The following is a 22,515-nucleotide window of genomic DNA, read 5'->3' as shown; positions in this document are numbered from 1 at the left end:
ACACATTTATTTATTTTTTTTGTAAAAGCCAGAATTTTTTAAATTGATAAACACTAAATTGTGTGGAAGGGTCACTTTGCTGACGTCATCCTACCATAAATGATAGACGTCCACCTTCCTGTGATGTCTCCATTCTTCCTCCAACCAAGCCCTAATCACATACATTTAGCAGAAACAACTTTGATTGGTGGCCCAAGTATGTAAAGCAAACAAAACCACTTAGATATCCAGCACGCCAGTGAGCTCTCTAAAATGGTACCGTTGACATTAGCCTCATAGAGAATGCTTCTTGTGCATGCTGAAACTTTATCTAGATATGAGCTTAAATGCTCATTACTGAGCCCCAAGCACCCCTGGGCCAAAATGCAATGGGAAAGACAAAAATGTTGCCTTCTTCCATGTTATTTGAGTTTCACACACATTGGACCAGAAACCATAGCTACACCCACCAACAGCATCTCTAACAATGCCATTAATGACCACCTGGCCTAATTGAGCTACTCTCAAATCAAGCTTAAACAAATCAACCTTCCACTTGGCAACTGCTCATTTCTTCCCTAATCCCTACTCATCTTGTAGGTCAAGCTACTGCAATCTATCCTTAGGGATCTCCTGTGTGAAGAATCTTGCCATGAACTATCTTTCAAATAAACACATGTAGGGAGAATTACAGCTGGCAGGTAGAACTCAGCTGCAATAGAATCACTGAACACAACATGATGACCCAGAAATCCATAAAGGACAACCCACCTAGGTAGGAGAGCTTTTTAGAAATTTTTAATGAACCATCCTACCAGTGTAACATTACCACTCTCTTGCTTCTCACAAAGATGTAGTACCTCTCAAAGATGAGAAGAAAGAAACAAGACGTTACTAAAGAAGTGGACTTTAGATCGCAGCTTCCTATTGGGCTTTCGCAGTTACTAATTTGATGTCCTTATCTCCTCCTAAATAACATTTTTGGCATCCATCAAAGAAATCACTTGACTAGAACTGCTATAGCACTATTTGCAGGGGGGAAAAAAAACTGCTATAGCATTTGACACTCTAGGAGCAATGCTATGAAAGGCACTAATGGAGGATGGAAGGGCCCTTCATTGACCATGAAATTGTATTACAAAGGAGGGATGCATGGGTCCAAACAATAGCATTGGAACTTGGACGACTCTCCATCCAAAATGAAGGGGCTTGGTAATGTTGTTTCTAGTAGCATTAACAATTACTGATGACAATTCCAGCAAGTCATTCTTGGGTTGAATGATGGAACAACAGCCAGATCCAATGGAATGATATATGAATTATGAGATTAAAAAGGAGAGCAGCACCACAAATGTAAATTTTCAAATAACAGTGTGGTAGACAAACTTGCAAATGCTATGGATCTATTTGCATGTGGGGCGCCAATCAAATTGACAGGATTAGCCCATCCATTTCACGAGCAGAGATGAAAGGCAACCGATAAGAAAAGCGGCTCCTTTTAATGACATGTCAAGCGTGCATTTTGAAGAAACCAAATATCTGACCTTTTCACATTCATATCCTTTTCGATGAAAAATCCAAGGCTGAGACTCTCCTCCATCCCAAGCATGTCCTAAATAATTGCAAGGCAAAATGAAAGTTCTAGAAATACGTCATCACACAGCCATTACTATTATAACAGAAAAAGTAACTCTCCGTGGTGTTATATAACAGAAAATGCCTATTAAATAATGGTTGTTATTTTCACAATAACGGCTTTACTTAATTATAGCTGACATTTTTTAATACAGCATCACATTATAGTATATAATGCGGTATTTCTGTAAAAAAAAAAAAAAAAAAGGTCATGGTGTCCCACAGGCACCATGTTTTCCATTTCTCAAATTTCCCATTTTACCACTTCATAACACTAGTAGACCATTATAAGATCATAATACCATTTTCTAACCCTTGGGAAAAACCTGCAAATGCTGACCTTTGGCCATTTCCTGTGTGAAATATTACCTCTAAGTTCTCAAAACTCAAAAGAATAAAAAGAAAAGAAATGATTAGAGAGGGAGATAAGAGAAAAACTGAGAGAGAGAGGGCCTCCAGGTCCAAGTACTTCTCTGAGACTAGTGACCCTATTTTGGGAGGAGGTTTAAGGGTTTCTGGTCATTCTTTCAAACAAGTTGTTGCAAGGGCCCCTTCAAGTATCCATGCCGCCATGTATTCCAACCCAACCAGCTAGACAAAGGGACCGAGTGGTCTCCGAGTTCGTAAGGTCATCACTGACTCTAGCCCCAAGGTCATCGTTGATCGTGCTATCATCGATGAAGCGGCGGTGATGTTTTAGTGGAGATTGGTGATCAAATACTGGAAAGGAGCCTCTATGGCCGACATCATGGTTTGGTTGGATGTATGTTGCAATCTCAAGGAAGGAATCTTCGGTCTCAAGCCCTTGTGAGAGGACGAGCTTCTTCTCAACCTCAAGCTGGACCTAGACGAGGATCTCCATTGTACCATCATGGCAGAGGCCTTATTCAATGATGGCCCGATGACCTCCCTCTACAAATGGGCAAACTCTTCCATTTTCAACTTTGTTGACTCCTAGTTTCACCCAAGTGGCATTTCCTTATTGTGGAGCCAGGATTTCCTATTGGCCATCAAATCCTCCATCAGAGAAGCCCTTTCTTTCAATTCGGCGACGAAATCCAAGTGGGAGCTCCGCTCTTTCCACAAGAGGTTGGTGGGGTACATGTGGCTCAGTTGTCTAAACATGGCCATTTCTCGGGCGTTGTTGCTTCAATCTCGTCGTTTCTTTCTAACCACATGGCCTCTTCTCTAGCCACGCAATGAACGATGTTGATGCCCTATCTCCGACCCTAGTAATCCACACATGTGGCATGATTGTCAACCACCTAACCCATGTTAAGATTGGCCCCTCCCCTGCTCTGGTGACACGTAACAAGGGCAGTGCTCTCCTTGAGCCCAGTGTTGTCGTCGTCAGTGAGACTTTTCAAAGCAATAATGCCATCTCCTCTACCTCGGTCAGGGAGTTGCTTCCCTGAGTCACATGGTGATTCGAGATTCTCTTGATGGCCTCAGTGGTGTTCTTGCACCGACGCATGCCTCGTCGGCGTCGTCTATATTGGCAACTGATGCGGGCCCTCTTAATAACGTTAACAAGACTACCTATCCGTTCTTATCCAAGAGGATGTGCGGCCAATCTTCGTCGTCGCTCGAGCCTTCCGAAGCACTCTGTAATTATGACTCTGACACTAGCATTAGCAATTATTATAGTAGGGATTCTATTGTGTCAACGCATGGCCTGTCCTCCTTGCCCTCTGAGGCAAATGTTGCCACCCGTCATCATTTCGCCGTCCACACCTCTTCCAGCGACCTAACAGCGTCAACTCACAAGAGAGAGAGAGAGAGAGAGACTCAATACTAACCTTCTCAATATTTTTTCGCTAGCAACACTGTTGGTCTAGGTCCTTTCAACCTCGGAAAAGCGTGCCTCTCTGGGATGCATGGCATCATTAAGCTGCCCTTTCAGTCAAATGATGATGCACACTTTTATTACTCTCCCCCTTCTATCTCCCTCCTCTTGGCACCTAAGTTTGTCGATGTCAAAGTGAGCTCTTTTCTCCTCACTCATATCCCTTTTACAGGCCCTTCCTTTTCCCATTTCCCCCTTTTTCTCCCTCCCCCTTCCTCAGTTTCATCCCTCAAGCAAAATGCCTTTGATCTCCCTGACCCTCCCTGCCTAGCCTTAGTCCATTCCCCACAAGACCTCCCCTCCTCTCTCGACCTGCGCCTCCTATCATTTGATCTGAACATCCCTCTCCATGATCCTCTCCCTTTTTGTTCAAGGCTCCCCTTTCCCCTTCTAGCAATCGCCCTACCTCTTCTTTGGAGTGGGCTCTAGTGAACACGAAGCGCCGCCACCCCCCCCCCCCCCCTTCTTCTCCAGGTTCAAGCTGAGGCCTCTTCAACGTTGGATCTCTCCCCTTCCCTTCCTCAATTTGATGGCTCTTCTTCCCAAACCTACGTCAATCCCATTTATCGAGGTGTTAAGGATCTCCAATGGATAGAGGACACATTCATTGAGTTTGGTCCCTTTCGAAGACCGGGACATTGACTATGTAGCCCTCTTCCAATTTGTTGAGGCAAGAAGTGACATGGCTGCTCATGAAGTCAAAAAAGTCCCAAAAATTCCCTAAACACTAGAGAGAGCTTGTCAGCCTCAAGTCCTCTATCAACTATAGTGCTAGCTCTAATTCTATAAGCTCAAAGAAAGGCAGAAGGATCATGCAAGTTTCCCAATGAAGATTATTTGATGGAATGTACGCAGCCTTAGATGTGGGCAAAAAAAAGCTCATGTCCAGCAGTCCAAGACATTTGTCGTAAGTTGAAGGCGTAGCTTATTTCCCTTCAGGAAACCAAGCTTCAGACTATCAACTAGTTAGTGATTGACTCTATTTAGATGGGGTAGATTATTTCCCTACCCCATCTCTGATCATTATCTGAACTGTTAGAGTTGTCAATGAGAGTTGGGGCCCTAAGCCTTTCATATCCGAACTCTCATGGCTCAAATTGGAGGAATTCCCCTCCTTGATCAATAACTAGTGGTCCTCCATTTCGAGTGATCCAGGATTCGTCCTTAGCCAAAAGCTTAAGCTCTTGAAAAATAAGTTAGCTTGTTGGGGGAAGGACTCTCTAGACAGCCTCGAGGCCGAAGCGAATAAAATCCTCTTGGCCATTCAGCTTTTGGACACTAAACAAGAAGTTAGCCCGCTTTTTTATGAGGACTAAACTTCAAAAGCGGAGATTCTAGCTGGATTACTGGAGCAAAGTGAACTAAGAAGAGACCAAAAGGAGGCAAAGGTCGCATGCCTTGTGGCTCAATGAAGGAAACAAAAGCACTAACTTCCTCCACTACATCGCTAGCACAAGGGCTTGCAGCAACAACATAACTAGCATTTCTATTAACAATTCCAAAGTGGAGACAAGCAGCAAGTTTGCGATCATGTTGTCTCCTTTTACAGCAACTCATTGCCCTTTGAAGGTTGGACTCGACCTAAGTTCGATAATCTCAATTTTCCTCCAATCTCTAACCAGCAAGCTCTGACTCTTGAATCCACTTTCTCCTAGGAGGAAACCAAGGATGCGGCGTATTCCCTTAGCAGAGACAAAGCCCACAGCCAAGATGGGTTTCCTTTGGCCTTCCTTCAAGTCTTCTAGGATGAGATTTTTTATTTTTTATTTTTAGAGATCTAATTAGTCTCATTTCTGAGTTTTTCTCCTTCAGTAGGCTTCCTTGGACCATGAGAGCCTCTTTCATCACTCTCATTCTGAAAATCGAAGGTGTGAGACCCATCTCGAGGATTCCTAGCCCATTAGCCTATCGGAGGGCCCTTATAAGATTCTAGCCCAAAGTCCTAGCCTCTAGGCTCCGCCTAGCTCTCTCCAAGGTTGTCTCTAAAGCTCAGGGAACCTTTGTGGCTAACTAGCAAAACCTTTTGTGGCCTCATTCCCTTCATGAAAGTATTGACTCCCATTATTGAGAAGGAAAAAAGTGGAATTGTTTGCAAGCTAGATATTGAGAAAGCTTTGAATTGTGTTGATTGGGATTATTTAGACTATATGTTGGGTTGTCTTCGCTTCGGGTCGACATGGCACAACCAAATCAGGGTATGCATTTCTTCTGCTAAAGTCCTTACACTTGGCGATGGTTGTCCTAAAGGTTTCTTGAACTCCTCCAGAGGTTGTGAACAAGGCAACCTACCTTCCCCCTTTCTCTTTGTCATTGTTGTTGAAGGCCTAAGCAGAATGTTGGGGAAAGGTGAGTCAACTAGCCTCTTTAGTGGGTTTCAGGTGTATTATTTGGGCCCTTCAATCTCCCACAATCAGTTCACAGACAATATCCTCCTCTTTTGTGATGTCGTGGAGGCTGTTATCAAACAATGTTTCTTTGGCCAATTATCGATTAGAAGATTTGGCTTGTATGAATCGCTATTGGTTTGATACCATTCAGAAAATCGTTCAATGCTAAAGGCTACCCCTGGCCTCAAGGCTAATCTCTCTAAAAGTAAGATGTCGGTATCAATCTCCTTTCCTGGGCCCTTTCTCACTTAGCAGTGGTTTTCAGTTGTTAGGTCGTCTCCTTTTCTTCTTTGCACCTTGGCCTTCCCCTCTACATTGTGGAGTCAACCAAGCGCATGTGGGATGTGATCATTAGGTAGGTCCAGCGGAGGTTGTCTCAGTGTAAGAGTTGTTACCTACCTGTCCCTCGAGGGCTGCCTCACCCTTATCAAAGCTGCCCTCTCTAACCTCCTCTCTTATTTTTTCTCTCCTCGGTCCCTATCTTTGCCCGAAGTCTATTTTACTTGGGCTTAAAAGGCTTAGAGGGGACTTTCTATGGAATGGGGCCTTTGAGGGGCACAAATGCCATCTCCTCGGTTGGTTTGATGTCTATAAACCTTTCCCGAAGGGGGGGTGCCAATATTGGGGATTTGGTTGTCATTAAGTTAGCTCTCCTGGGTAAATGGATTTGGTGTTTTACATCGAAGCCTGGCTCAACTAGTGGAGAGAGATCATCGCCGGAAAGTATAGCACTGAGATTGTGGGTAGGCTTTCCAAACCTTGTTCCCTTTATAGAGCCTCTACTATGTGGAAAGCCATTATTATTTTAAAGCCCCAAATACAAGAGGAGCTTTCCTTTGCCTTTGGTAATGGGTTGGGCAACCGGTTCAAGATGGATTGTTGGATTTCTGGAAGGCCACTCCACTCACTCTTCCCCAACTTAGCCCGTGTCGCCACGAATCGGTCCATTTACATTGCTAATTGTTTCTCTGATGTGGGGTCTAGGGTTTTGTGCCCTCCTTAAGAACTCTTTTGGATTTGGAGCTAAAAAGATTTCCTCAGTCTTTTGGAGCTTCTAGAGTACGCCCTTTCCCGAGAGTCCATGACTTGCTCAGTTGGTCCTTGAATTGCTCGTGCAGATTCTTGATCCGTTCGCTATTCGACCACCTCAGTGGCCTCCCCTCTGCTACTAGGAGCAGCTATCCCTCCTTTGCTTGGTCTTATAGAGCTCCTCCAAAAGTTGTTATGTTCGTCAAGCTTCTAGCTACAGGGAGAATACTTACAGTCGACAATCTACCAAGAAGAGTAGTGATACCTAATATATGCTTGCTTTGCCTAGAGGATGCGGAATCCATCAATCATTTTTTGTCTACTCCCCCTTTGCTCATGGGGTGTGGTCTTCCATCCTGGCTTGCTTTCATACCTCTTGGGTCATGCCTCTTGCTGCTCATGATTTGTTGTTTGCTTGGCATGGAGGCACGGGCAAGGATCGAAAAGCTATTTAGCACCGAGCTATCATGCCAGTTCTTCGGGCCATTTAGAGAGAGGAACAGCCAAGGTATTCTGTATCGATAATGGTGGTCATATCAATCATGACCGTGGTCATATTAGTCATGACCGTTACCGATACAGGTATCGGCCGTAACGACCATTAAACTCCCTTCCATCAATTGCTTTAGTTTTATTTTTTTGCCCCAAAAAATCTAGAAAAATCCAAAACAATCTAAATATTTCAAATATATATTCATTTTTTGTTTTGAACATGTTTATGGAAGCATAACAGTCCACTCTTTAGTGGGAGTGTTGTATCGGGTTGCCTGATGAATTTATGAACCTGAAAAACTGGGATTGACTGCAATACTAATTTTCTATCTAATATCAATGCTAAATATATTAGAATGAATGTAGTACCAAAATACCTCACATTGAAAATTTTTAAGAAAAATTGAAATTAAATCCAGATTTAGCAGGCCACTCATATGCCTCCAAATAGTCTCGAAATTCATGTACTGCATGGCATTCATTTACTAATGCATATCCCTAAACATTTAACATCCCCCAAGTAATTATGAAAATAAAATAAAATAAAATTTGGATGAATAGTATCGTGGATTTGAGAGCCACTCAAATTCCCCCAAATTCATGCAGGCTATGACAACCATCCTACTAATGCATATCCTAAACCATCTTACACCCTTTTTCCCAAATAAATTTTTAGAAAAAAAATAGAAACTAAATTCGGATGAATAGTGTCACGGTCACCAATTTGGGGAAGCATTAAATTCCTCAAATCAGCCTCAAATTCATTCAATCTATTGGCACTCATCCCACTAATGTAATTGGCCCCAAATCATGGGACATTTATTGGACAACTAAGAATGAAAAATATCCAATGGTCATATTTCAAAAACAATGTCCAAAAATTAGCAGCTAGGATCATTCAAACAATTTGATTTTGGGATTGCGACTTAGCAACAATGTGTCATATAATTTAATAAATTAATGTTGAGTTACAATGTGTTGTAGGTAGAAATTTTTAGATTGCAAGTGTTTGAATCGTCATATGCCACTAATGTAATTGGCTCAAATTGGTTAACATTTATTTGACTATGAAAAATGAAAAATGAAATGTATCTAATGGTCGTATTTCTTTTTTCTTTTTTTCTTTTTTTTTTAATGGATGAAAATTTTATTAAGAAACAGCAAAAACTATACAGGAAAACAAAAGGGGAAGAAGAAGACAACGCCCACAAAGCGAAAAAATGAAAAACCAAAAAAGCTAATCTCAGTCCAATCGGACAACAACGAAACAACCCCGATCAACACCGCCTAAAGAGACCTAGATTGATTTTGAAATCACCGCCATTCCTTTTTCCCCATAAAGCCCACCAAATTGCTAGCAGGGTAAGATGCCATTTAGAGCTAAAAAGCTTCCCACCACCTCCCCCGTGCCAAGCCTAGAGGAGGTCCCAAACCGACCTCGGCATCACCCTAGCCACTTTGAATGCAACTAAGAAGTGGTCCCAAACCACTTGAGCAAACGGACAAAAAATGAAGAGGTGATCCACCGATTCGGAGTGTCGATTGCGCATATAACACATATTAGGTATCATCATAAATCTCTTCTGCATGTTATCAATCATCAGAAGCTTCTTTCTCCCCACTAACCATTTGAAGGTAGTTACTTTGGTGGGTGCACCATAAAACCAAAAATGAAAGGCATGTCGCTCCTGATGTTCCATAACTTTAGGCTGAAACGTTTTATAGGACTTAGGGCCTGTTTGTTAACGCTGAATTTTTGCACTTAACGCGGAATTGGGAAAATGTTCCGTGTTCAGTGGTGTTTGTTAATGCGTTGTTAACACGGAAGAAGGAAAGCGCTAAGAGGTTTTTCACTTAATTCTTTCCGTGATAGGAGTCTAGCTTAATGGTGAACGTGGAATGCGCTCAGTGAATTTTTCATTAAACAAAAATTTTTGCTTCCAAAATTACCCCTTTTCAAGTTACCACGGCAATTTTTTCTCTTTAAATTGTTTGTGCAATACAAAATCGACTTTTAACCTATGAAAATTCATTATGCCCCCCATAATGTATGTGTTTCATCCATTCCATTCAGCCATTTTTAAAGATCATTTTAGGGCTTGATACCAAAAATGAGAGGGATATAAATCTCAGGTGGACCATACCACAGGAAAACAATGGTGATTGGATATCCACCATTAAAATTCTCCTAAGGCCCAATGTACTATTTATTTGACATCCAATCTGTTAATTAGGTCATATAGACCTAGATGAATGGAAAAAACAAAGATCAGCTTGATCCAAAATTTTTATGGCCCCCAAAAAGTTTTTAATGGTCGAAGTTCATTTAACATTGTTTTCCTGTAATGTGGTCCACTTGAGATTGGGATATACCTCATTTTTGGTCTCATACTATAAAATGATCTATAAACATAGATGGACGGCATGGATGAAACACACATCATGGTGGGGCCCACATAGCACCGACCATTAGCCATTCGCTGGTGGCAGGGGAGTAGCCAATCTGTTTCCGCGGACGCGGATTGGATACTGACAGGTTGAGTAGCGATACGCGCTACTGAAGTTACGTCACCAAGTTATGTGGGCCCCATCACGATGTATGTTTTGTATCCATACCGTCCATCCATTTGGAAATATAATTTTAGGTAAAGATCCAAAGAATGAGTCAAATCCAAACCTCCAGTGGACCTCACCACATAAAACAGTGGGGAGAGTAACGCCCACCACTAAAAACTTAAATAGGCCACAAGTTTTTGATCAAACTGATATTTGTTTTTTCCCTTCTTTCATGTCCATGTTAACTTGTGAAAAGGTTGGATTTGGATTTCAAATAAAAATCACAGTGAGCCTTGGGAAGGTTTCAACGGTAGGCATCAATCTCTCCACTTTTTTTTGGTTTTTTTTTTTTTTTTTTTTTGGGGGGGGGCGGGGGGCGGCGGCGGTCAACTACATATTTGGATCTGCCTCATATATTTGGATCTGCCTCATTCTTTAACTCATACTCTAAAATTAAATCTCTAAATAGATGGACGGTGTAGACAAAGCACATACATCATAGTGGGCCCATGGAACTTGATGACGTCACTTCGGTAGTGAATCTCGCTATTCAACCTGTAAGTAGCTAATCCACATCCAAGTAGGATGCGGATTGGTTGATGTACCTCACACCAGCTATATAGCTGCTGTATTGACGTCAGCAAGTTCTGTGGGTCCCGTCATGAGGTATGTGTTATATCCAAACCATCCATCCATTTGGTGAGCTCGTATTAAAGCTTGAGACGAAAAATAAGCTGCAAAAAGCAACGGGGGATTGAACGTCTACCATTGAAACCCTTTTTGGGGTCACAAGTTTCAGATCAATATGATTTTATTTTTTTCCTCTTCGTACAAGTATTTGTGACCTTATGAACATATTGGATGGAAAATAAACTTAAATAGGCTACGGAAGTTTTGGATCAATATGTTTTCACTTCATCCAATTGGGAATGACCTTAAAAACAATTTGGATAGCATATAAATATAAGGTGGGCTTATTTGAAGGTTTTGTTGCTACTGGTGTTCAATCCTATACAACACATAGTGGCAATCTTCCTACTAGAATTGAGGGCCTTCTGATGGTATTTTAGTTTTTTATTAAGTATTTTAGTTTTTTTAAATTAAATATAATGATTTTATTTTCATTTAATAAAAAAATAATTTCTTTATAATGTAAAACATTTCCAAATGAGAGATAGGGACAAATGTGTCAAATTAACATATTTCAAACATTTAAGATGTTTATTAACAAACAGTTTGTTTAAGATTCAGTACTTAATTTTTAAACTTCAGCCATAATTATCATACAAGTTTTTTTACTTTAGATTTCAGATTCAGGCTTTAGATTTCATATTCAGGCTTCAGATTTCAAATTCGGTCTTTAGACTTCAAATTTAACAAACGGGGCCTTAACCAAGAACCAGCCTAAACTGTGCATCTTCTACACCACGGAGTCAGGACCTCCTTGCAGGTATGCAAACTGAAGATGGCCAGACAAAGCAATGAAATCAGCTACCTCGTCATCCGTTATGCTCCTCCTACAGGGAGGGCCCAAGCAACTGACAAGCCACTCTGAGAGAAGCAATCTACCACCATCAAATCAGAACAAGGAGTAAGATCCGCAAGCTCAGGAAAAATTAGACTGCAATGGACCATCATGACACCGACAACCCTCCCAAAACTAAATTCTAGCCCCATCCGCTACTAAGAACAACACACCTTTTCGTTCCTCTTTTTTTTTAGAAGTTGAGAACAACACACCTTACCAGAAAATATCTTTAAGCTTCATGATTGACTTCCAAATATAAGAGGCCTTATAAAAAGAGGACCTATTTATTTCCCACCCCCATGGAGAATGCCATACATGTTTGAGATGATTTCACTCCGCATGCGACCTTCTTTCATACCGAATCTCCATAGCCATTTACCAAGAAGAGTTGAGCTCATATGGTTAAGAGGTCGTAACCCTGCTCCACCTTGAGTGACTGGTTTACATACCTTCTCCCATTTCAAAAGATGAAACAAGCCAATGTTGTCAAAATCTTACAATTTATGATTTACGATTTGAGTCGAATCTTAACCAAAACGATTTGAATCCCACATTTGAATCCCTTTTTATATGAATCCTACGATTTTATGATTTGAATCCTACAATTTACGATTCAAAGTATACTTGTTTTGTTCCATTTTAAGCTTCATTTGGCTTTCAGTTTATGTTTTCAAATTGGTGGGGGCTTTAAGAATCATTTAGAAAAAAAAAACTTTCAAAAAAAGAAAAAGAAAAAAAAGAATCATTTAGAAAAGGTATTATTGCCATAGGAGATTAAATGATATGTATTCTCTTCAATGTTAAATCATAGAGCTATTTTTTATGATTTCTTACTTCTTAATTGGTCGAAACACCAAATTGATGTATGACTTATCTGGAATGTTTTTATGGATAATTACGACCATGTTGACTTATATGTATTGTGGAATGATGGTTACTGGTTAGAAATCAAAATATCTTTTTTTTCATCAGTTTACGGAATCAAATGTTGCTTTTTCAATGCGATTCTACATTAAGAAAGGTTACAAGAACATAAATTATTAAAAGATCCCTTATATGTTTTTTAAGGAAAAATTGTAGTTTTCATATTTTTAAGAAAAATCATTTTAAAAAAATCTTCCAATTTGCGATTCGAAACATTTCGACCCCTGTTACGATCTGTGATACAACAACGATTTTGACAACATTGCTTGAAGCCTTCATTGGAACCACTCCATAGGAAGTCTCTTCTCATTTTTTTCCAACTTGACTAGCACGGCTTGCAAACATCTGAAGAGAGGCAAAAAGTAGAACGGGGTTGATGTGGACACCAAGCCATTTAAAGTATATCAATGCAAGAAGCGTGCGTTACCCATGTCAATGGGGTTGGATTAGGCCATCCTACATCAAGCGTGTTTGAAAAAGCTGCCTTAATCAAAGTAATGCGACCACCAAGAGATAAAACCCAACTTCTCAATTTGGAAAGTTCGCTCTCAATTCTTTCCAACACCTTATCCCATAAATGGATCGCCGATCTCCCAATACATAGCAGAAGGCCTAAATAGGAGGTACGAAAAGAGCCTTCCTTGTAGTCAAAGGATAGCTCCAACCAAGAAGACCCTCCTTTGACATGTAGATTCCCAATAATTCACTGTTCCTCACATTAATCTTCAAATCGAAAACTGCTTCAAAACAAATCACCACTTCCCTTATGTCTTCCACCTTAATTGGGTCTACCCGACAAAAGATTAGCATGTCGTCTGCAAATTGAAGATGAGAAACCGGATCCATCATACTCCCCACCTTAAAGCCACTGAAGAGGTCGACTTCTTGACCTTTGGCTAGCATGTGACTAAGAGCCTCTGCAATAATTAGGAAGAGGTACGGTGACAAGGGATTCCCTAGCTTAAGACCCCTAGATGCTTTGAAAAAGCCTTTCAAAGATTCATTGACGAGAACTGAGAAGGAAGGCGATCCCACGCAATTACGAATCCAACGCCTCCAATTGCCTCCACAACCCAACCTATCTAACATGTAGTCCAAGAAATCCCACTCCACGTCATCATAAGCCTTCTCCACGTCCAATTGCACACCACCCTTGCCTTTTTGGCTTGAACTGAGAAACTTCCATACAACCACCCTTGCCTTTTTGGCTTGAACTGATAATCAATACACTCATGAGCGATCAAGGCCGTGTCTAAAATATGCCCACCTTCAGAAGGCCCTTGGTTAGGAGAGATTACTCTTCCCAACACCTTAAATCTCGTCACTAGGATTTTGGTGAGAATTTTATACAAACTTCAAATGAGGCTGATTGAGTAGAAGTCCTTGAGCTCTTCTGCACCCTCCACCTTAGGAATAAGCGTGATAAAAGACATACCTAACTACACCAACAAGTAACCACCCGTGAAAAACTCAAGGAAATCCAACATATCCCTTTTAATTATGTCCCAAAAGATCTGGAAAAAGGTAATAGGATACCTGTCATGACCAAGGGACTTGTCCCTCCCCAAACTCTCAACATCTCCCTTGACCTCATTTTCTTATCAACTTTTCAAGGAGACCTGCATCTTCCTCAAAAATTATAAAAATGAAGATAATCCAACCTCGGCCAGGACCAATGATCCAACGACAGAAGCCAGCAATAAACCCAACAATTGTTGCGCCAATATCATCCTTCTCTAACGTATTGCCTTCAACCACTAGCGATGAGATTCAATTGCACCTTGCTCCCTCCGAGGCAATACTATGGAAAATCACATATTTTTGTCACCTTCATTTCGCCACAAAGCCCGCGACTATTACATCCACTTAATTTCCTCCTCTTTAAGGAACTTAAAGAGTAGTTTGCTTCCAACTTCCCACGACTAACAATATCCTCTAAAGAGGCCTCTCCCCCTTCCTCCTTGATGTCTATCGAGTGGATTTGTTCGAGAACACTGGCAGTCATGTCTTCTCTAACCCCAAAACCCTCCCTATTCCACTCCTTCAGTTTCCCTTTGAGAAGCTTCAACTTCTTATGTAACTTGAAGCCCGCCGCGCCATCCATATTGAAAGAACTCCACCACCCGAGACCAGATCCTTGAACCCCTTAGCCTCCAACCACATCAATTCAAACCGAAAGGGTTTAAGACCCTAGCTCTCAATTAAAGCTTGCAACACTATAGGTTTGTGATCGTTAAAATAAGTGTCAGAAAATCAGCGGTTATGATCATTAAAATAATTTGATTTTGGGATTGTGAGTTACCAACAACAAGGCCTACGATTTAATTGATTTAATTTAAGCTAATACGTACCATGTGTACAATTTCCAAGGGAGCATATTAGTTGATTAGGTGTTACCCGAGTAACACGTTAGTGGGTGTTGCCCTGACATGGGACCCACCTTTTATACATATATGTGTGTGTGTGTGTGTTGTGTGTTCACATAGTCCATAAGTTTTTCCAGCTCATTTGAGGACACCACACGGTAAGGATCGAATGCCCGCCACTAAGGACCATATTTGTGTCTTCTTCTTGTATGTTCACATAGTCCATAAGTTTTTCCAGCTCATTTGAGGACACCACACGGTAAGGATCAAATGCCTGCCCACTAAGGACCATATTTGTGTCTTCTTCTTGTATGTTCACATAGTCCATAAGTTTTTCCAGCTCATTTGAGGACACGACACGGTAGGAACATATTTGTGTCTTCTTCTTCTTCTTCTTCTCCCTCTCTCTCTCTCTCTCTCTCTCTCTCTCTCTCTCTCTCTCTCTCTCTCTCTCTTCTTTTTCATTTCGGTATCGAAAATGGAATGGACTGCGTGGCTGTGAAAAAAAAATTGTGTTCTGCGGTGCACACTGAACATTGCACTGACACTGTTTTGTTACATGGGTCCGCTGTAATGTTTATTTTCTATCTAACCTGTTAATTGGGTCACATTGACGTGGATGAAGGGAAAACACACATGTCAGCTTGATCTAAAACTTTTGTAGCCCCCAATAAATTGTTAATGGTGGACGTTTAATTATTGTTGTTTCTTATGGTGCAGTCCACCTGAGCTTTAAATTTGCCTCGTTTTTGGGTTCATGCCCTAAAATTATTTGGCAAAATGGATGGACGGTGTGAATATAACACATTCATTGTGGTGGGGCCCAAAAAACTTTGACACTTGTGTGCTACACTTCACAATCCGAGTCCCGCCTAATTCAGGCCCTTAAAAAATTATACACGAGACATGTATTAACTTAAAATTTACCAATTAAATTATGAACTGTAGTTGCTAACTCACAATGCTAAAATCAAATTGTTTGAATAGTTTTAATTATTAATTTGCAGACGATTATTTTTTAAAATAGGGCCTTTTGATTTTTTTCATGATTCATTATCCAATAAATGTCCACCAATTCATAAGTGGGATAATGCCAATAAATTGCATAAATTTGGGGCTGATTTGGGGCATGGATTGGTCCTCCAAGTCAGCCCAAAATTGGCAACACCATCTACCTAAATTTAATTTCATTTTTTTAAAAAAAAACTATTAGAAGAAATGATATCAAATTGTTAAGTATATAAATTATATATTTAGAAAATTAAATATATGGATTTTGTAGTCAAATTCAGGTTATCTGGTTCATAAATTCATCAGACAGTTCGATACAACTTCTCACCAAAGAGTAGACCGTCACACCACCATAAACATGTTCCAATTTATAAATGTATTCCGGATTTAATCCATATTTTTTTGGCAAAAAAAAAAAAAATTGCACCATTATGGCCCGTTACGCCCCCGTATCGCCGTTACACCCCCGTATCCGTATCGGTATCAGAGGGCACCGTTACGCCAACCGATACCGATACGGGATAGCTTGCCAGGCTTCCCTTGTTGCCCAACTTTGAGTTGTATAAGTCATTTATGCTTTTGTTTCGTACTGTTTTGTTTTGTTTTTGGTTTTTGGTTCTGCTTGTTTCCATTTCACCTTTGCGTTCTTTTAATAATATTTTCTTCGATCTTCAAACAAAGGGGAAAGGTCAAGAAAAGAAAAGAAAAAGTTCCATTGGCAAGAGAAAAGAAACATAATAGGCAAGTAGTTCCATTCTTTTATGTTTATGGAATCTCCAAGTTCATTCTAGATTGTTTTAGTGTAATATAATTTGAATTGTTGAGAAAAAAATAAAGGTAAGAGGTAATTATACTGTGCAATTTGGATTATTAGAAGTTATAAAAGAAAGGGGTAGAGTGTTACTCTATATAGTGTAATTGCTCAAACAATAGTGGAAGAAGAAGAGTGGCAACAACACCATAATAGCAGCAGCAACAGCAGAAGAAGATGTTAGTATTTTTTTCTCCTGTTACTGTTCATAATAGCCCAAGGCAATTACTCTAAGTTGTAACGGACAATTACGGGTTTATAGCAACGGACAATTACGGGTTTATAGCGGCCATTATGGCCCCATACTAGTTCTTCTTCTTTTTTTCAGCCAAGCCGTTTTGACCCTGTATCACGCAACAATTTGGGTTGTTACCATATCAGCCAATACGTAACCGATTTGGCACACTATGGGAAAAGTCGTTGCTTTCTGAATTCCTCCTCTTCTTCATCTCATGTGGTGGCCTTGATCTCTAGAGATGTTGCAAACTGGTCATGATGCCTCCCAATCCTGCTTCTCCAATTTCTCCTTGCATAAAATGCGTAGAACTTTTGTTTATTGTAGGATAAACCACCAGGGAACTAGTGAGCCATCTCCTGAGATCTAAGCATAACCTACAAATATGATAAAAATTTTATATAAATAAAAATACATATTTTAATTTCTTTTATATTATCTTATAAAGAGACCAATAAAAAAATATACATAATATTTTATATAGACACTTAACTTTTCTTTTTCGTTTTTCAAAGAAATTTAGACATTTTTTAAAAATTATTTTTTTTTTTTACATTTTTACATTGAGAGGCTCTCTTCCTCTCTCCTACTGGAATTGGTTCCCATTTAATGCAAGTTGAAGGCTCTCTTCTCTCGCACGTCATAGCACTATTAGAATAAAAATAGCGCTATGTACATATGCAATGGCCTTGATCTCTAGAGATGTTGCAAACTGGTCATGATGCCTCCCAATCTCCAATTGTTGTGTTCTTTCTTTCATTCTAGGCTTGTAATTGCCCGGGCTTCCCACGTTGCCCAACTTTGAGTTGTATAGGTCATTTATGCTTTTGTTTTGTGCTGTTTTGTTTTGTTTTTGGTTTATGGTTCTGCTTGTTTCCTTTCCACCTTTGGCGTTCTTTTAATAATATTTTCTTCGATCTACAAAAAAAAGGGGAAAGGGAAAGAAAAGAAAAAAAAAAAGTTCCATTGGCAAGAGAAAAGAAACATAATAGGCAAGTAGTTCCATTCTTTTATGTTTATGGAATCTCCAAGTTCATTCTAGATTGTTTTAGTGAAGTATAATTTGAATTGTTAAGAAAAAATAAAAAATAAAGGTAAGAGGTATCATACTGTGCAATTTGGATTATTAAAAGTTATAAAAGAAAGGGGTAGAGTATAACTCTATATAGTGTAATTGCTCAAATAGGTCACCTAATAAAATTTCCCTTAAGTTTCCATAGGCATATGGTAATCACACGACACTCCAGAGGCACATCCCCACTTCATCCATCCTAGCAACATCCGAATCAATCTCCCCATCCTTTTAAATAATAGAGTCAAGACAATGAAAAAAGTCGCTCTGAAGAATCTCCTCCATTCTTTATTTCTTGAATGCAGCTAATAATTTATTAACAATTGAAAATAACAAGGCTTGCATGACCACACAAAGATAGATGATGCAAAAACATCTAGAAGAAGTGGCCAAGCCCCCTAACCCAACCATTTATCAACAAACTTCCTATTACAACCAAAATGTTTTGAGCCCCAAAGCTTAACTTACAACCCTGTTTTTAGCCATTTGAAAAATCATCTCATGCATATCAGCACCATTACTAAACACTCATTTTACTTTTACGCCTCCCATATTGACTAGAAACCAGTAAGCAATGAAAGAAGCCACAGAACCTTTCTACTTTATTCCATTAAAACCCCCTACTAGGCTTGAAATATATCTTGAATTTTCCTTGCCATCACCAAATTCATCCAAACGAGTCGAAAGATCCTCCGCTAAACCTCAAAAGAAGTTGCAGTGCAATAAGAGGTGATCCACCATCTCCTTGGCATGAATCTGGAGGTTAAAAATGCTGGTATTATCATAGTTCTACATCTAAGGTAGCCCATGATAAGATCTTCATCATCCCCCCCCATCAACTACTGAAACACTACTACTCACAACTGACCCAAATATCTCCATACATGCACTGTTAAGTCGTATTCTACTAATATCCACCGATATCATAGCGTAAACAAGAATTGAAAAGAAAATCCCACCCCTTTCAAGGCTTCATCGCTATCCATCCCTATGTCCATCAATGGGATTCTCATGATGCATCCAGTCCACCAGTCTGACGAATTCTCTTGATTGTCAATTTTAACTAAAGCCACACCTCTATAATTGTTCTCAATAAGTTTACATGCCAAATACACGGCCCTGGTTCTACTAATTTTAAGCCTCATGATCTAAAGCCTTCCTCTAAACCTCCAATTAGAATTTGCCCTTGCCCTAGTTCTATTGACCAACACCATGTCATGCACAACCAACGTATGCCAAGGGACCTCGTTGTGGACACTAGCAGTTAATTTAACTATAACAAGTGCAGAAAAGTAGAGGGATTTCGCTGCCCTCCAGTCCCTTCTCAATGCATCCCCTTCTCCTTCTCATTCGGATGCGTTGGTTTGACGGAATCATCCTTCTAGCAAGTTTTCTGTTCGATCTTTCATTAAGCGTTTAGGCGAAGATCGGTCCCGCTCATCAGTTCCTCATCCTTTTCATTCTTGGTTTTATGGAGCCCCTCCTAGGGTAGCGGTGTTCGTTTGGCTAGTGGATCAGAAGAGAATTCTTACCGTCAACAATCTTCAAAGGAAAGCGTTAGTATTACCCAATATGTGCTTGATGTGTGAGGAGAACAGATAGTCAATTGACCATTTATTCCTCCATTGCTCCTTTGCCTCCAAAATCTGGGCTCATTTCATTGCCTTGCTTCATGTGGATTGGGTCATGCCAAGTTCGGTAGATGATTTCATGTGGGCTTGGCATGGAGAAGGGGTGGGTAAAGTGGAGAAAGCTAAGCAGGGATTGATTCTCATGGGGGTTTTTTTGGGCTATTTGGGGGGGGTGAGAAATGGTAGTTGCTTTCGGAAGGAAAGACTAGGGGTAGAAGATGTAATTAGGCAGATTAAAGAGATGGTGTCGAGTTGGACGGTGCATGTAAAAGGTGAAGGATCCGGTGATCATTGTCCTACCCTTGGGCAGTGTGGGCTCGTATTCTTTCCCTGCTTTGTGGGTTGTATATAAAATTTTTGTTATCTTTCAGGAAAAAAAAAAATATAGAGGGCTTGATACAGACCCCTGATGAAGACCCTCTGCTACTTTGAAATCATCAGTCTCATGGCAAGCCATTGTCACTCTAACCCTCATGCATCTTTACTAATGATGTTGATATATCCTCCTAGAACCAATTATCTCTTCATAACTACCACATAACCTCCCTAGGTATTCCATACTCCCTATATTGCTTTCTTCTTGTCTATAAGAACCATGCTTCGATTCCTCAAATAAGTATTGTACGATGCTCAATCCAAATCATTGTGTTTCCGACTTCCCATTTGAGCTAGCATTCTGGTAAGAACACTGTTCAGTGACGATGACTGATGATCTAGTGGGAACCAGTGTGAATGGTCAATGAGCCAAAAGTCAGCACCGTCAAATGACCCAAGTCAACCAATAGGCAGACTTGTTGCCAAGGCTGCATATGGTCTGTTGGCTATTATTTTCATTTTGACTGGCTATTATTTTCATTTTGACCCTCCATCAAAGGCCCAACTATTAGACAGCCAGGATTGTCCAATGGAGGGCTCTCCTTGTAGCATCAACTACCCTAGTAGCACCCTCCGACCAAATGATCTAGATCGTAGCAAGGCTGACCACAAAACGGTATCCTATGGATGAAAACCACCTCCAATGTACAAACCCAACCATCCAAATAAGTAAATTTTTCCCATTCATGCATATACCTTCAGAAATATTTTCATTTCAACCAAGCATTGTAGGCAAATGACCATGTCAGGTAGGATTAGCCCATTGGTGGTCTCTCATCGGAACAACGGCCATCCAGGTAGTGTGCACAAGATAAACACTCCAGATCACTCAAAGGTGAGCCCTGCCATGGATGAGCCATGGCCAAAAAATCTAATCCAGTGAGCGATCCATGCCATCCAACCTGAGTGCTTCTCCCTCCGCATACATACTGTTGACTATATTTTCACGCTGACCATCCATTTCCATACCAAGCATCAGATGCCCAGGATTTTCCAGCATGTGGGGATCACTTCACAACATGAGGAATTATGTGGGGCCCATGAGATGAATAGTAAAGATCACCTAAAAGTGCCGGGGCTGCCTATACAGCACCATAACCCAAACAAAATCGCATGGCAATTCAAGCCGACCCAACATTGTATAATATCTCAGAAAAAAAAAAAGAAAAAAATGAGAGAGAAATCCGAAGCACCTGCCCACTTCAGGATTGGCCAGATGGGAATGTCCGGTCAAAACAATGGTCATCCATGTTGCATGCACGAGATGAACAGTTCAGATCACTCAAATGGGAGCCCCACCATGGACGAGCCATGGCCCAAAAATCTAATCCATGCAATCCAACCAAAGCACTTCTCCCACCACGCATGCACTGCTGGCTATATTTCTATCCTGACCATATGTTTCCATACCTATCATCTGACCACCAGGATAGTCCAGCAGGGAGGAGGGAGATCACTTCAACACATTGACAATACACAGCAAGGCACAGGAGATGAATGGTAAAGATAGCCTAAAAATGCTGGGCCCCAACTATATATTGCCGTAGCCCAAAAAAATCGCTGGCAATTCAAGCCCATCCAACATTGTATACTACCTCAGGGAAAAAAAAAAAAAAAAAACAAGAGAGAAATCCAAAGCACCTGTCCGCGTAATTTCATGGACAGAACGCTGCCCTTCCGAACCCTCTCCCACGGGAACGCGAAAAGCATCCGCAGCTTGACGACGAAGCTCCTCCATCCAGTGATTTCTTCGAACTCAAACTCCCCACTCGGGTAATCTCCGTCCTTCGATCTCGGCCTATCTTCGATGACAGGCGGAGAGGAATTCGAAGAAAGTCCTTCGGCCTTGTTCGAATCCTCTTCGTCTTTAGAGGCGGTGGTGGAGAAGTTGGGTGGAATGGAGAAGGAGCGGAAGATGGACGGTTTGGATAGGAATTTGGAACGGAGTGGTAATGAAGATAATGAAGATTTTGAAGAGAGGAGGAATGAGTAGGTTTGGCGGTTTAGGGCATTGAAATGGGAAGGGAAGAGAAGCTTCGACATTCTCTATCTCTGTCTGTGAAGATTGAGGAGAGAGGAGATGGAGCGTGTTTTGAAGAAGATGTCAAGGTGGCCTTTCCTCCACGTCATCTTTGTTCTTGTAATCTCTGGTACAGTGATGATACACGGGCACTTGAAAATTCTACGCTAGCAACTTTCACCATGTGGAACGCGGAAGCAGTTGGCTGGTGTACCTCACACCAGCTATACAGCTGCTGTCTTGACGTCAGTAAGTTCCGTGGGTCTAATTACGAGGTATGCGTTATTCCAAATCGTCCATCCATTTGACGAGCTCGTCTTAAGGGTTTTTGAGAAAAATAATGTAGATCTAAATATCAAGTGGACCACACTGAGAAAAGCAGTGGGGGATTGAACGTCTACCATTGAAACATTTTTATGGTCACGGAAATTTTGGATAAATATGAATCCTTTTTTTTGTTTTCTCTTCATTCAGGTCTTTCTTTTTTGACCTGATGAACAGATTGGATGGAAAAGAAACGTCAGGGAGGGCCCTATGAGTTGTTTAACTGTGAAAATTATTATCTCCGCTTCTATTTGTGGTGTGGTCCGGATGATCTTTGGATATGATTTATTTTTT

General features: G+C 40.7%; 1 protein-coding gene across 2 annotated transcripts in view; it reads right to left on the bottom strand.

Annotated features, from left to right (window-relative positions):
• Positions 1-21,975, bottom strand: part of LOC131255636 (serine protease SPPA, chloroplastic) — a 105,579-nt gene extending 83,604 nt beyond the window's left edge. Inside the window, exon 1 of one of the 2 annotated variants that reach the window (XM_058256400.1) lies at positions 21,519-21,975. In XM_058256400.1, the coding sequence (XP_058112383.1) occupies positions 21,519-21,920 (402 nt within the window). In that variant the 5' untranslated portion in view covers positions 21,921-21,975. The remainder of the gene's footprint in view (positions 1-21,518) is intronic. The other variant, XM_058256399.1, reaches the window with a different exon arrangement.
• Between the last annotated feature and the right edge of the window lie 540 nt (positions 21,976-22,515).

This window comes from Magnolia sinica, chromosome 9 (genome assembly GCF_029962835.1).
Source record: "Magnolia sinica isolate HGM2019 chromosome 9, MsV1, whole genome shotgun sequence".
NCBI classification, from domain to species: Eukaryota; Viridiplantae; Streptophyta; class Magnoliopsida; order Magnoliales; family Magnoliaceae; genus Magnolia; species Magnolia sinica.
The sequence above is the reverse complement of the archived record's forward strand: the minus strand, read 5'-3'. Positions and strand labels throughout refer to the sequence as shown.